We start from the raw sequence: 14571 nt of genomic DNA, 5'->3' as shown, positions 1-14571 counted from the left end.
CACAACCAGACGATAGACCGCTGTAATAACATGTACATGGGGTTGCTCATCCTTGCAGGGAGAGTCAACAATGAACTCGAAAAGCACACATATTTTATACTTTTTTTTGTGAGGGGGATAAACTACTATTTTATCATTGGTCAGCAGTATAATTTTCAGAGAGAGGAGAGGAAGGGGGGAGAAATTTTGGCAGAAAGGTTGTTGACAATTTACATTCTCCTTAGAATTCAGTACAGGGAGGGGTAGAGGAGCTGTTCCTAAAGCTGTCATTTTTGTTTTGTCTTAACTCAGCTTGGTCAGCATAGCTTGACTTGTCCATTAAAACTTTGTTTTTACATTTTCAGAACCTTGTTTATATATTTCAAAACTTTGAGGGGTTTTGCCCTTGTTTTGTTTCTCAGAATTGGGTGATTAGAGCATGAGTTAATTATGACATGTCAGGACCCTATCTAGGGCTTTCTAGAGAGCCAGGTGGCTATCAGTCAGTATATTCTGTGGTTTTTCTGAGAATTACTCTGGGCCATTGTTTTTATTTGTCAGGCACAAGCGGGATCTCATAGCCTTGGGATGACTGGAAAATCTCTGAATGTCTTTAGGGTCTCACATTCAAAGAATGAGGTGTTTTGGAGAAGTCTTAGAGCCCCTAAAGACTTTATTTTCTACATAGCCATTGGTAAGGTATCACTCAAGAATGGATTAGTATTAGTTTGGGTTACATGAGGCTTTGTTACAAAACCAAACTCCCTTTGTTGGGGTCAGCAAAACCAAAACAACCCAAGGAGGCATAGGAGTCTGGCAAGGCAGGACCTTCATCTGAATTAGGCAGCAAAAACTGACCAGTCAGGGACAACAGGGCCGACTTGGGAGCTGACTGCATCCCGGAAGGGGTGTTGCACCATATATTTAAAAGTGGAACCAGAAGCGGGCGGGGAAGGGTGAGCTTGAGTTATCCAATAGTATCTTGACAGTAAGGGTTAAACAGGGCTATCTGTTGGAGACTGGGTCATATCCAGGGCACCTGATGTCTGGGCCTTTAACTCCTTCTCCCAGACATTTGGTCCCAGAACGCAGAGTGAAGGGGCAAAAGAGTTTTGGTGCCTGGGCCTGGGACCATGAACTCAGTTTGACCCCTGCAGCAAGATGGAGAAGTTGTCCCAGCGATCTCTCCTTACATCTTTGCTTTGCTTCCCGGTCACACAGTAAGGTGACAAAGGCTATGATGTCCTGCATCTCAAGCCCAGCCATCATGAAGCTTAGTGACCAAAAACCCAACACTCTGAAACCCTGAGCCAAAATAAATCGTTTATAGAGTAACAGGCCAGTGGAAAATTACCCTGCCCCCATCTTACTCCAGCTCTGACACTTGGAAATCCTCACCCCTGTGACTCAGCTTTAAGGGCCCAACAATGCTTCAGCTAATTGCCAATCAATACTTCTGGCTGCATTGTACTTTCCCACTAGCTCACTGGGCATGCTCCAAAGACTCTATAACAGCCCATCCCTCTCCTCAGCCCTCTGCTCTCTTCCCATTCAGAGGCTGCCGCCATTTTGTTCTCAATAAACCGGTTAAGTTTGTTGCTCCGTGTGACTTTGTGATATTTCTTGGCTCCCATCAGGGTGCTCTTACGCAGGAAAAACCCCTTTCCCAAATTAAGTTCATTTCTCTCAGATTGTTCATTACACCGAGACAACCCTGACACACTGCCTAGGAGTTATGAAAGCAAATACAGCAAATAGGAGCCAAAATGCAGAAACTGGAGGTCAGGGGAGACTGAACATGAAGAATATGAAGAGACCTGATTTGGACTGTGGATAAGGACATGCATCTAACCGGTTAGTGATCCAGGATGAGGATGTTTCTGAGGTCATAGTTTGCGGACAACTGGGGCATAGCTAGTGAGCCAAGTGACAAAAAAGTAGGAAGTCCTGAGCCACATCATGCAGAAGTTAGCAAACAGCAGACTTATGTGTTGAGATCATAACCACTACATACCACATGGCTTTTTAGCTACAATGTCATCTAAGGCAGCGTTCCCACCTATCAATAACCCGTGGAGCTATCCCATTGCTAGGCCCATTCAGTACAGCAGAACCTCGGAAGAGGAGCCCAGGACAGAAAACGAACCCACCGCCCTCACACTGTATATGCACAGGAAATGAGCACCTACAGTCACAGTGCACGCTGTGGGCCAAGTTATCCTAGTTCTGCAAACAAAAAGATGCTCTGCAGGACTTGTTTCATCACGTGTACTTAGTGCGCGGGCAAGCATACCAGGGTACAAAAGCCACTTCTCTCTGGTAGGTCCTGGGGATCTGTCTTGTTGGGATTGGTGGAAAGTGCCTTTATCCCTGTACAATCTCACTGCCCTAAATCTGCTCTTTAAATACTCCCCCCAAGATTGCTACCAAAAACATCTACTGTGTAACATGCCCCCCCCAAAAGGACTTCATACTGAACTGCTGGCTGAATGGAGAAGGCACTGGTTTTCGGAGGGGGAGCACAGCTACACCTTCATCTGGAGCTCTCTAGCCTCCACAACTGGGAAACAAGCAGTTCTTTGTAACATGAGCCAAGCACAAGGGACTCGTGTTGTCCTGGGGTGGGGTGGGAGGCAGGGTCTGTGTACCTAAAGCCGTTCTGGGGCATGCTGGGAGTTTAGGCACCTACCACTATCTCAAGACAGTGCTTTTCATCGCGGAGGAGACTCAGGGACGAGGTGGATTCTCACTATTGCCACATTTCTGTAGGGCAGCTTTAATCTACACTGAGCGCTCCGTGCTCATGACTGTTCTCCGCCTGGGTTCCCAACCACCTAAAGTTTTAATTTAAGAAAGCTAATGAAATCATCACACAAAATCACCAGGTATTGGACTGGGCAAAATTATCCAAGCATTTAAAATGTACTAGAAAGCCAACATACACAACTCAAAGAGAAAAATTTTATTGATATAAAATGCACTTATAAAATGTCCACAGAAGACAGGTAATTTTTCACTGCTATATAAATTTATTGGGAATGTTATTCACATCTATTATCACCCAGAACATACTGTAAACAATGAGTTATGCCCTAAAACAAATGCATACGTGATTCTCAGCGATCATTGGTTTAATTATTAGTAAGGTTACAAGATCACATCTATAGTCTGGAATGTGCACGGATGTAGTGTAATAGACTTCAGAGCAGAATTGCACACAATGCTTCACAACAGTCCCCACTGGTCTGGACCCAGGGCATGTAGGACTCCCTCTGCTTGAAATGGCAGCTCGGGAGATGGTCTGCAGCACTCTCTGGGCACGTGTACAACTAAAAAGTTCACCTCTCGTAAACAAGTGCAACATCACTGTCAGCTGTCCTGCATATTTAATAAGTAATAAAGTCTACGTATTTGTAAACAAACAAAACACACAAATCTGTTTTTAAAATTTTCCACCATCCCATGATCTATGTGAATACACACTGAATTTCTGAAAGGCGCATGTATTGCCTTAGGTAATAAGGCTTTGCAATGGGTGCTTCATATTTCATACCGTGAAATGTACATTACTGACATTATCTTGTGCAGCATCAAGTTCAGGTCAAGGACTTCCAAACCCTGGACTCGATAGTCCACTCCCACACTTCTCAGTTATGGCTCTGCAGCAGGTTTAGCAGATTAAATGCCAAGTGTTCTAATTCCCTCTATTTCAAGTATCAGAGAACTCTTGAGGCTCAAAACTCTCTAGGTTGTTGCTGAAAACACAAAGCTTCAGAAAACCCGTGTTCTGAGAGACACTATTAACTGAAACAAGGCCCTTAGACCATGTATTATCTGTGCCAGCCTACGAAGTACTAGAAACCAATCATTTTAGATCTGAAAACTTACTCCCGAGCAATATGACAATTTGCTTTAAGACACATGGTTTCAAAAAGAAAAATACAGAACAAAAACCTAAACCCTTGAAACTTCAAACATTTTTACTTTAGTTGTTTCTTTTTGAATGATACTTAGATTTCCATCTGAACATGAACGCCTGGCTTCACAGTCCTTCTGGAGTGACTTTGGAAATAGGCAATTGGAAAGCTCTGCCAAGGCCCTACAAGACTAGTCTTCCAGTGCCGTGAGGAAGCCTGCAGTATCTGGTACCTTAGAAGCTTCAGTATGAACGTGTCTGAGATCTGGAGGACACAATGGAGAGGCAGGCAGGAGACGCCGCTGAGGTGCCTTCCCCATCCCAGCAGACACCCCCGCCTGAGCATGCTCAAAGCAAGCAGCTGCCTGCCTCCTGCCAGGCTCCTGAACAAACTCAAGTGCGAGCATCTCAGGGTTGTTCCGCTTCCCTTTGTAGAGACACAGAACTCGCCACAGAGTCCTGAAAAGCAGGTCCTAACGCTTTGTGGTACTGGCCCACCTAAGTAAAATATTGAAGATTATGTGAAAGTGTGGGATCAACACGCTATGAAAACAGTGTGACGAAACCAAACGTTACTATGTTGAAACCTTGTCTAGCTTTAACTAAAAAATAAAAATCATGAGTCTTCTATAGCATTAATTTAAAAAATACATAGAAGTGAAAAGTGCTATTTTTCAAAAAGTACAATTTTCCTCCCAACTATATCAACATGGAATGATTTCAGTTCTCCTTGTACTAAAAGCTGGAAATTTTTACAAAACTATATTGCAACATTTAATAAGACAATTTTAATCAGTAGTGGCTTCTGTTTCCGCTGGACCCCTAATCAATCTTCGGATCCCTCTCTTTCCCGCGGGACCTTTAGGTTTAGCAAAACTCTGCTTGTGTGCGTGCTGCTTGGGATGGACTTCATCGTAAAGGAAATCTGCAGTCAGTTCGTCCCCATTGTCTATCTCAATCTGCAAGGAGGAAGGCACCAGAGAACCAATGTAAACCAGGGAACATTCAGAATTGACACACTGTAAGCTGCATGAGTGTGCCACACACCTTCCACAAGAGAACGAGCAAGGACTGCACCTGCAAAGCTTCCCTCCCATCCCTTTCTGGGAGACACGAATGCACTTGTTTAAACGTCAGCCACAGCCACCTTCTAGTCCGCTGCCTCTCACGCTCCGAGCAGGGAATGTTTACCAGCAGCAGTGAGCACTCCGTCCTCCAGCTGCGCTGCCTCATACATTCAAACACCGCACTTGCTCCTTCATCCCCTGCGCTATGTGGAATCACACTAAAACAGGGGCAGGCCAAAGGTGGCCCATGGACCAAATCCCTAGCCCAACTTTAGAGCAATTCATAAGCTAAGGGGCATCAAAAACATTCGAAAGACACCCATGTCGGCTGGCAAAGCCTAAGATATTTACTGTCTGGCTTATGCAATGTCAGCTGACCTTTGTGAAAGGTACTAGCATACACTGAGTGACAGACAGAACTGCTCCAGGCTCAGCACCCCAACAGCAGCGGTTTATAAGGAAGTATCTTTGCTTATACCCTATCTGCATTCAAGAATATATATAGAGATCTGGTAGCAACATCCCACTTTGTGAACTGACAGAAATGTTCTATATGTTGCAATCCTAATACTGCAGATGGCCCATAGACACCTGCAATTATCAGTGTTACTAAGAAACTACTCTTAAGATGCCACCCATGGCAGTCAGCACACATCTAAAGCATGGGGCTCATGAGGCTGTCCTTAGACACTTGGCAGGTTCTAAGGACTAAGGATGAAACAGTAAGATCAGCACTTTACAAGCCACAGCACCACACTACCATGGAAATGATAGACAGATGAGCAAAGCCTACCTTTCTGATCACATCCATCTGGAGTTGTCTCTCGACGATGTCTAGCAGAGGGCTCTTGCAGCTGGAATACAGCATCCGCTCTCTTATGCTGCACGTGTATCCAGGCATGGAATAAATAAAAACTATGGACTCTAAGTAGTCTCCTTCGTGGGAATGCTTATACAGGAAGAAATGGTAACGTGCTGAATCCTTGGGAATCCTCTTTGGCAAATCTTTTAGTTCTGTATTTTCTGTATTGGCCAAAATTATTGTTTCATTTTTTATATCTATTTCCTATGAAAAAGAAACAGTATTTATGAAAAAGGTACACATAAGTTAAACAAGAGTCAAAGTGATGTACACAGTTGTAGATTGTCACGAGCCATCTAGGAAAGGCTGAGGCCTTCCTGGAGGTGGCTCACCTTTGCATGGACTAAAACAGGTGAGTTCTGAGAGACAAGGTCCCAAAGAGACTCCATCTTAGAACTGTTTCTTGCAGCTGAAATGTCTTTCCTGTCATTATTAAATTAATATAATAATCCCTGGGCATTCGCCTACCCTACTGAGTAGATTTTCTGCAGATCAGCATAAAGATGAACTTTCATGAATTAATGCTGTTTAGGTAAATTAATGATTTTATAAACTTCTTGGTTTGATTCAAATAATCTTAGGATTAACGTTTTAAGAGATGGTTGTTTTGCTATAAAGATGTAATAAAGTTAGAATTAAGAATAGAATGTGCCCATTCCTCATAACAGTAAGTAATAGTAACAAGTACCGTGAGCTTTCATAATTACACTAAAAAGAAAATTAGGCTTGGGGCAAATTTGTGTTCAAGGAGAAACAATTAGGTCCAAGGATGAAGCCACAGGTGTGCACTAAGACAAGGTCATGTAAAACTGTTGCTTTGAACCTATAATGAGCTTACAGAATGAAACACTGCTTTGAACTTGTTATTGACATTCTGTTATTCCCCTTTATGTAACATTTTATCTACCAGGTAATTCTTTCTTACAGAGAACTTTTTGTGTTAAGGACATAAAAGTCCAGAAGCAATAACGAAAGGCAGAGCAGCCATTTTCAGCTTTACCAAGTGTATGCATCCGAGTGAGCGACATCTTTCCTTTCCCTTTTCTCTCTGGTTCAAAAAAAAGTTAACGAACTCCCTGTCCAGTGAGAGGCTTCTGGCTGGCTCACCAGAAAAAGGAAGATTAACAATAAATCCTCTACTAAATTTTCAGCTGCTATACAGCAGGATAATTGTCAGAGAATTACATATTAAGTTTACAAAGTAAGTAAGAGTTAAGTTTTCCAGCGCTTAATGAAACACCAAGGCCAGAGATCACATTCTTGCCCCGGATGCTGTGCCCCTTTAAGCCTTCCCAGTTGGTAGGCCCTAGCATTGGATTATCCAACTCTGTTATATATAGCACTCTGCACTCTAAATAAGTAAATAAACAGTGAGACCCCGCCTTAGAAGAAAAAAAACCAATAAGAAACAAGAGAAGCAAAACCAAAAAGTTCTGTAAAAACAAGATCAATACAAGCCATAAGCAACCCCAGAGAAGAGCCCCTGCAGAGACATCGCATTTCTCTCACCAGCTGCACATAGTTGAGCTGTTTGTTCCTCAGTTTTTCCAAAGCCTGGAAGGCGTCCCGAGAAATAGGAAATGCTACTCCTTGTAGTGTCTGATGCTTTGTGTCCACACTCACGTCGGTTTGTACCTGAGTATGACAGACATAACTGACTGGTGACGCTTCAGAATTCACCAGTGTGCAGTGGCAAAAAGAAAACTCCATTTTAAAAAATGCGGTAAGTCTCATTTACCCTTTCCCAATCTATGGTTCAAATTCCTAAAACATTCTTAACTTAGGAGGCAAATCGTTCCTCACACTGCTTACTGTCCTGCTAGCATACTGTGGACATGCAGAGGGCACGACACGTGGGTATGAGCCATCGGGGCGGACGCCTGAATGGCAGGCAGTCTGGGCTCTGGAGGTGTGTGTCCTCCCTTAGCTCAGGCTGGCACAGGTGCAAGGCGATACAGAGGCTCTTCCACAGCGTCCGCCATCCGATGACCTCTTTAAGCACAAACTTTGCTTGCTACAATTTCTGAACAGTAGAAATGTGTACAGTATGCAGACCTTTACTCTGTTCTACTAGACATAAAATGCAACACAAACATCATGCATAGAACCGAGAAGGACACAGGACACAGACAAAACACACAGCTAGGCAAGCCACAGCTGTGCACATTCCAGATGTGGGGCTTTCTTTACTGAACAGTGTTCTGTAGATGAGAGGAAGGTACTTCAAGAAAGCTTTTCGGTGCGCATGATGATTTTTCTACTTGATAAATGACAGCTAGGATAGGGTCCCGTGTGCAACATTGCAACAGGAAGTTGACTACAACTTTACTTAAGAAATGAATGGAGATTCTACAGCATGATATTGATGAGAACATCATAGAACATATGCAAGTGCATACCCCAATGTGATCCTCTGGGTTCTGATTGCAAGGAATAAAACAAACTATCAAACTTGTAAAAAAAAGTCACACAAAAAGCCCCACTCAACTTTAAAATATATGCTAGATCCTTGCTATCAACGGAATATTAAAGGTACTGAGCCATTTCCAACCTGGTCCAGTATAATGTGTCAATAGTGGCCTGGGCCACTTTGTTCTTCTTTGTAAAGTTTCAGTAAAGAGAGAGCAATTATAAAAGTCAACTAAGATGGCTAAGGTAAAAACATTAAAATTATGGTTCCAAGTCTCCTGGCTTCAATATATATAACAAACACCCAACCACACACGTCTCCATCCCAGCTTACGGAGATGAGAGCCCTTTAGTAACCCTGAGCAATCTCTGGCATTTCAATTTTACTCCCTTTAGTAAACACCTGAAGTAATCTATTTTTAAAGGATTTTCTTTATGCAGGTGTATTACATATAAAGCTCTTTGCAATCACTGGGTAACACACCTTTTTCTTTAAAAACGCTCTCATAGCACAGAGCTTCTAACCGCAAGTTTGTTTTAATGTGTATCTCAGGGACAGCCCTTTATGAAGTGCTATTTCTTTAATCTGAATGTTTTACCTTTTTTTCTGAAAACACAAAGCACACAGCTCTGTTTTTAAACAGAATAAACCCAAGGGACCCGCCTTCTGACTTTCAGTCCTCCAGGTCTATTCGTTAAACACCCGAGTTTGACACACTGGAAACCCTGAAGCATGTTTAGGTTGTGACCTACCTCATTGATTTTAATCTGCCTTAATTCTTCCTCAGCTGCAGTCAGTGGGGCAGGGGAAGACTGGGACAGCAAATACTTTTTATATCCATGCAATGATACGTCCTCCTGTAAGCAAAGGAACAGATTATTATTTCCCAGAAATACAACCACAGTGGGGCTATATTAAAAATAAACTTAATAGAAAACAAGATTAAGCTATAGTACACAGCAGGGGGCTTCTCTCTATCCTTCCTTGAGTCCTCTATGTTGAAGGCTTCAGAACAACTGTATCCTCTTTATCATCACTAAATCTTTTGTCTACATTTGGTCAGCCAGGTCACAAACTGATGGAGCTTCAAGCCTACTGGACACCTGAAATTCACCATGTGCAGAAAACTGACCCACGGCCATTCGGAGTAATTTACTAGTCTAAATTCTATATTAAAGTCCCCTATATAGTATCTACAGAAGTAATCATCACACAAAAAGCATGTCAAAGAGGTGTACTCATGAGCATGTCGCTCTTGGACAGCTGAGGCCTGCCCTCCTCCTGGTTCACAGGGGAGAGAAAACACACCTCCTCTACTGGCTAAAGCATGTCATCGTCTGAAACTGAAGAATATTCTAACCATCTTAATTCACAAATGCATCAATGTACCACACAAATTAAAGTAGTATTGGGTAAGTTTATTAGCACAAACTTGCAAATCTTGAGCTAGAACAATGCCCATCTTACCCTTATAGACTGAGACACTGAAATTCATACCAAGCATCCTTCAGCCTTCTATGTCTGTTATTCTGAGCTAGGCTCTCAGTGTTGGAGCTCAGTATGTGGACGAGGCTGGTGTCACCCTCAGAGTGTGCTGCCTCCCTCCCACATGCTGTCATTTTAGGACCAGCCCACCACGCCTGACTCCACCAGCTCTGATTTATTTTTTGTTGTTTTTAGTTTTTGAAACATAAAAAAAAAAGCATATAATGTAAGTTTTTTTTAATAAATGTAAGTCTTGCACCTTTACTGTTCCAAACACTTCATCTTTAATGTGGCCACCTCCAAATTCTTTTTTCAGAGTTGCTCTTGTTGCCGCATACAGCATTTTTTGACGAACCTATACAATTGTGAAGGTTTTACATGTTAACAGTAGTAACTTTATAAAATATACCATTATAAAAGAAAGCACTCATACACTAAAATCTTCAGTCTTTAAACAGGCTAACACCGACAACCATAAAATGGGTGTCGAAACCATTCATGACCATTAAGGTAGGCTTTAAATTATGTAGTATGCTTTATTAAAATACACAAGAAACTCAACTTTACAAAGTGCAAAATTAGTTGCAAGAATAAAAAAATCACCTAAAGTATTATTTTAAAATACAAAAGGGAGATCAATACAAAGTAGCCTCTGCAGTGCTAATTTACTAAAGCTAGATCAGACAGTCCTCAGTAAGAAGCAGGTAACCCCGAACCCTGACGGCAGACACCACTGGACGGCCAACACTGGGAAGGAGCCATGCGTTCCATTAGCAGAGCTCTAGTAGCTCTCATGGGTCACTGTTCATTAACAGAGACAAGTTCATAATTCTAAATGGTAAAATCTGCTATTTCTTCCAGACAGAAGAATTAACAATGGGTAATCTTTTGAGAATATCTAGATAGCATTAGAAATTAGCTTTTTATAAGAAACCCAAGACTCTTTAAAATACTGGGCAATAATTCCAACCAATTCCACCCTTTACTCTATTTTAGTCTACTATCAGCTTTTTTGTTTGTTTGGGAAGAGGGTTCTCTCTCTATGGGGAAAAAAATGTTGCTTTTTATCTTTTCTTTAGCCCAAAAATACTTAAAAAAAAATTCTTCCTAGCATTTAATTCCAAACAAACAAACAAAACAACAAAAACGATTAAAGATTACTCACATGAGAATGATCTGGAGACCATGCGATGAATATCCACTCATAACCCTGGGCGTTCTGAGAGTCTAACCTGAATAACACATAGCACGGCTGCTTGTCCTCCAGCAGGGGCAGGACAAAGGAGTCGTAGTCCTGTTCCCAGGAATCTGAAGGCGCACTACAGGACCCAACCACCAGCTGCTCTATGAAAGGAGAATTTGAAACGGGTGAGTGCTGTACAGTATATCAAGTGCTGTATGATGAAGACAAGAATGACGTATGTCTCAGTTCTGTGTGTGCAAATGAAGGTCAATTAGATTTCTACTTGTTAAAATGTTGAAAATTACCATATACACATATATGTATTATACCATATATATAAAACTTTGACTCAAAACTATAATTCTTAAAATTAATAATTGTAAAGAATCATGAAACAAGCTTTATTTAGCTCCTACTTGACAACACTGTTGGTTTAAAATGTTGCCTAAACACATAAACTAGAACTGAGGGCCCCCCTCTTTTTAAATGCCATCTTGTAGAACTAAGTTAGAACCACACAGCAACAGGACAAACCAGTGATAGCCTCTGTCTTCCCCATAAGAGAACACGCCATGGTACTGTCAGGTAAAAACACTGTTCGTGTTTGAAAATAATCATAGCCTAGCAAAATAAATCCCCCAGAAATAAAAATCAAGAATAAAATAATATGCAGTTTATATGAACTTAGAAAAGTACAGCTGTCAACAGATATCCTACATGATTAGAAAGACAGTAACAGTTAAAAAGGGCTGAAGAAAACGAAACCACTAGGTCATTAATTTCAGAGGTGGGCATTTATTCTTTTCATTCTCTGAAATTTCCTAGTTTAACATTTTTTCTCAAGATTAAAAAACAAAAAACCGGAAAATATTTAGAAAATAGGAAGTTTCCTCCTAAAGTATAAATCAGACACATTTCATCTTCCCATTTTGCTTACTAAGCGACATTCACAATTTTAGCTGCTTTGAAATATATACATTTGTTCCTACAGAATTTAAGATTTTCTAAACTAGCTTCACATGTAAATATATAACCAAAAAAATGGAAAACAAACTTGGTTTATTTCCAGTTTATGGGAAAAAAGTTATTTTTCCAAAACAAAACGTCTTAGGGTATTTGAGAAGGCCAACAATACTTTCAGCACATTCATTTCAACGTGAAGTTATCAACAGTGTCTTCAAATGCATCCCTGTCAGATGTAGTCACTCTACAGGTGAGTCCCACCTCCACAAGACCATCCTTAATTGTTCTTAGAACATTTCCAAACAAGAAAGGATTTCCTACTACGGTCCAACCAGGCAAGTACATAAATATTTTAAATGTTTTTACTTCAAAACACAGTTCATGGAATAAGTCATAAAATAATTAGTGTTCTATTAAGTAACTGTCTAGTTACTGATTTTCACTCGAGAAAAAGAAGCGCTGACATCAGACATGGATTGTGCTACAGAAAGACACACAACAGGTGCGGCCACCACACCAGAAAGCACCTGCTGTTTCCCCAATTTTAAAAGGAAAACAGGCTGAAAGGCAAACTCTGAACTTGCTTCGTGCTGATTAATAGTTCAGATTACTAATCACGCTCAGAAACCTGAAACTGTAACAGCTAGAGCTCAAGGGCACAGAGTATCTTAATAACAGTAACTAACCATTTTCAATAGATATTTTCAGAAGTCTGTATTTCCCATTTCTGGCTCTGGCAAAGATCTCTTTAACATCTTCACTTGCTGTGAAAAAAGATAAAGAAAAAAGTGTTTAAACTTAGAAGTAGTTTAGTACGTATTTGCCTAAGAAAAACATACATCAACTCAGCATCTCATCAGAGCCCCTTTTATTGTTATGATAAAATAGAAGCATAAAGCTCAGGCCTTGGCTATGAGTAAAAGCTGAACACTAGGGTTTAGAAGTACAGGAACTTTAACATTTTAACCACAGGATTCTGTAGAAGTAACACTAGGGTAAATGTTTTCAGCCAAACCCAGTAATGGACAAACTGCTTCATGTTTGAAAACGTTGAAGTTGCTTCTATAGTCTAATCTTAAGTTTGTGACAACTCCTTCAGCAAATCATTTCCTGTAGCTATCCATCAAAAATGGGATCAAATCTCACAGACTGAATCAAGAAAAAAATTTTAAAGCATACTAGATCTTACAATGTTTCTATTTTTCTTGTATCTCTTTGTCAAAAGGCCATCGAGCAAATAAAACATTCAATAAATAACCCAACCCCTGTGTAGTCATTACTGCTTCAAATTCCGTCTTGAGTCGTTGCTTCCCAAGCAAGACTTGCTATATAAAAGGCTCAAACATTAAACAATAAACTTGACATACTGAAATGTCAAAAGTAACGGGGGGGGGGGGGGGGGTAAAAGTCAATGTTTTTAGGTCTGAGACTTTGCCCGCTTGTGTACGGAATTAAGTAGTGGTGTCAAAAACCCTTAAACACAAAACAAGTTACCAAGTGGTCACCTGGAGGAGAGGCTCAGTTAACTATTACAGGAAGTGCTCTAGTTTATATTAGAACTCGTTAAATAACCCCGAGATATATTTGATTCCGAGGAGGTGAGTGTTGCCTATTTTTGAAGCAGGGAATAATAACGGCGAGTAAGATACACAAGTAAACTGCACATTCAACTGTCTCCACGGGGTGATGAGGTACACAGATCAGACTTTTCAGCTGCTTGGGGAACAAGCATCCAAAGATGGAAAAACACTTCCTACTCAGGATTTCTCCAAAAGGAAGGCACACCCGCGGTCTGGGAGAAAAATCAATCCGGGGAGTTCGGGAGGTACCCTACAGCGGTGGGATCTGTTTGGTTTTCAAACGATCTGAGCGCGGCTGCAACAATCTCCTTTGGCGGGTCCTGAGGAAAAGTCGCTCGGCTGGCCGGCGGAAGGAGCCCGGCCAGCTTCGGGTCTTCCTGCTCTCGGCACGGGGACCGGGATGCGGCGGGGTCGCCCGTACATCCCCGAGTCTCAGCTCTCTGGCAGTCACCGGCCTGTTACGTGGCGGCAGCCCGGGTAGGGCCGCGAGGGACACAGTCGGGGCCGTCGCACCCAGAGCCGTTCCAATGCTGTCTGCGCCTCCAGCGCTCGGGCCCGCAGCCTCCCGGGAGCCCCTGCCCCGTGGCGCCGTTACCTTGGATGCCGGTCTGGTGGGACATGGCGGCGGCCCCGGGTTCCCAGCTCCGGCGCAGGGTGCGGCAGCGGCCCCGGCCGGCGGATCCAGGAAGTAGCGGCTCCGCCTGCGCGTCATCGGCCCGCGACCCTCAGCCCCGCCCCCAGCACTAGCTCCGCGCTTCTGCGCGGCACAGGTTCCGCCCAGGATTCCGCCCCTTGTTATTTCATTGGCTCTCCTCACTGTCGTCACAATCTCCGCCCCTCCAGGTCTTGGTCACGCTTTTTCCCGGCACTTGCGTCCCGCCCCTCTGCTGCTGTGCCTGTCCAGGACGCACCTTATGGCAGTGGGTTAAACCACATACCACAGTGCCCCCGCCACAAAATGCTTTGGAGGGGAGATGGCCATTTTCCCAAACAAACCCTTTCTGCATAAAAGACATACCCTGTAAAGAAAAGGCCACTTTAAGGCGAAAGAGAAAACATTTGCAAAGCAAGATAGGGTTCAAGACCCCTTCTGGCCCACTGTAGAGTTCTTCACCATTTTCCTTGT

The 14571-nt window shown here is 42.4% G+C and overlaps 1 protein-coding gene across 1 annotated transcript; it reads right to left on the bottom strand.

The window, feature by feature from the left end:
* Positions 1-2918: 2918 nt before the first annotated feature.
* TWF1 (twinfilin actin binding protein 1) lies at positions 2919-14115 on the bottom strand. Its single transcript, XM_080939692.1, has 8 exons — positions 14041-14115; positions 12552-12629; positions 10885-11063; positions 9979-10074; positions 8987-9091; positions 7334-7459; positions 5756-6028; positions 2919-4854 (listed from the first exon to the last, which is right to left on the bottom strand). The coding sequence occupies exons 1-8, from the start codon at positions 14063-14065 to the stop codon at positions 4684-4686; spliced, it is 1053 nt and encodes a 350-aa protein (XP_080795818.1). The 5' UTR covers positions 14066-14115; the 3' UTR covers positions 2919-4683.
* Positions 14116-14571: the final 456 nt, after the last annotated feature.

This window comes from Micromys minutus (assembly GCF_963924665.1).
Source record: "Micromys minutus genome assembly, chromosome: 27".
Classification (NCBI taxonomy): Eukaryota; Metazoa; Chordata; class Mammalia; order Rodentia; family Muridae; genus Micromys; species Micromys minutus.
This window is presented reverse-complemented; position numbering and strand designations above follow the sequence as displayed.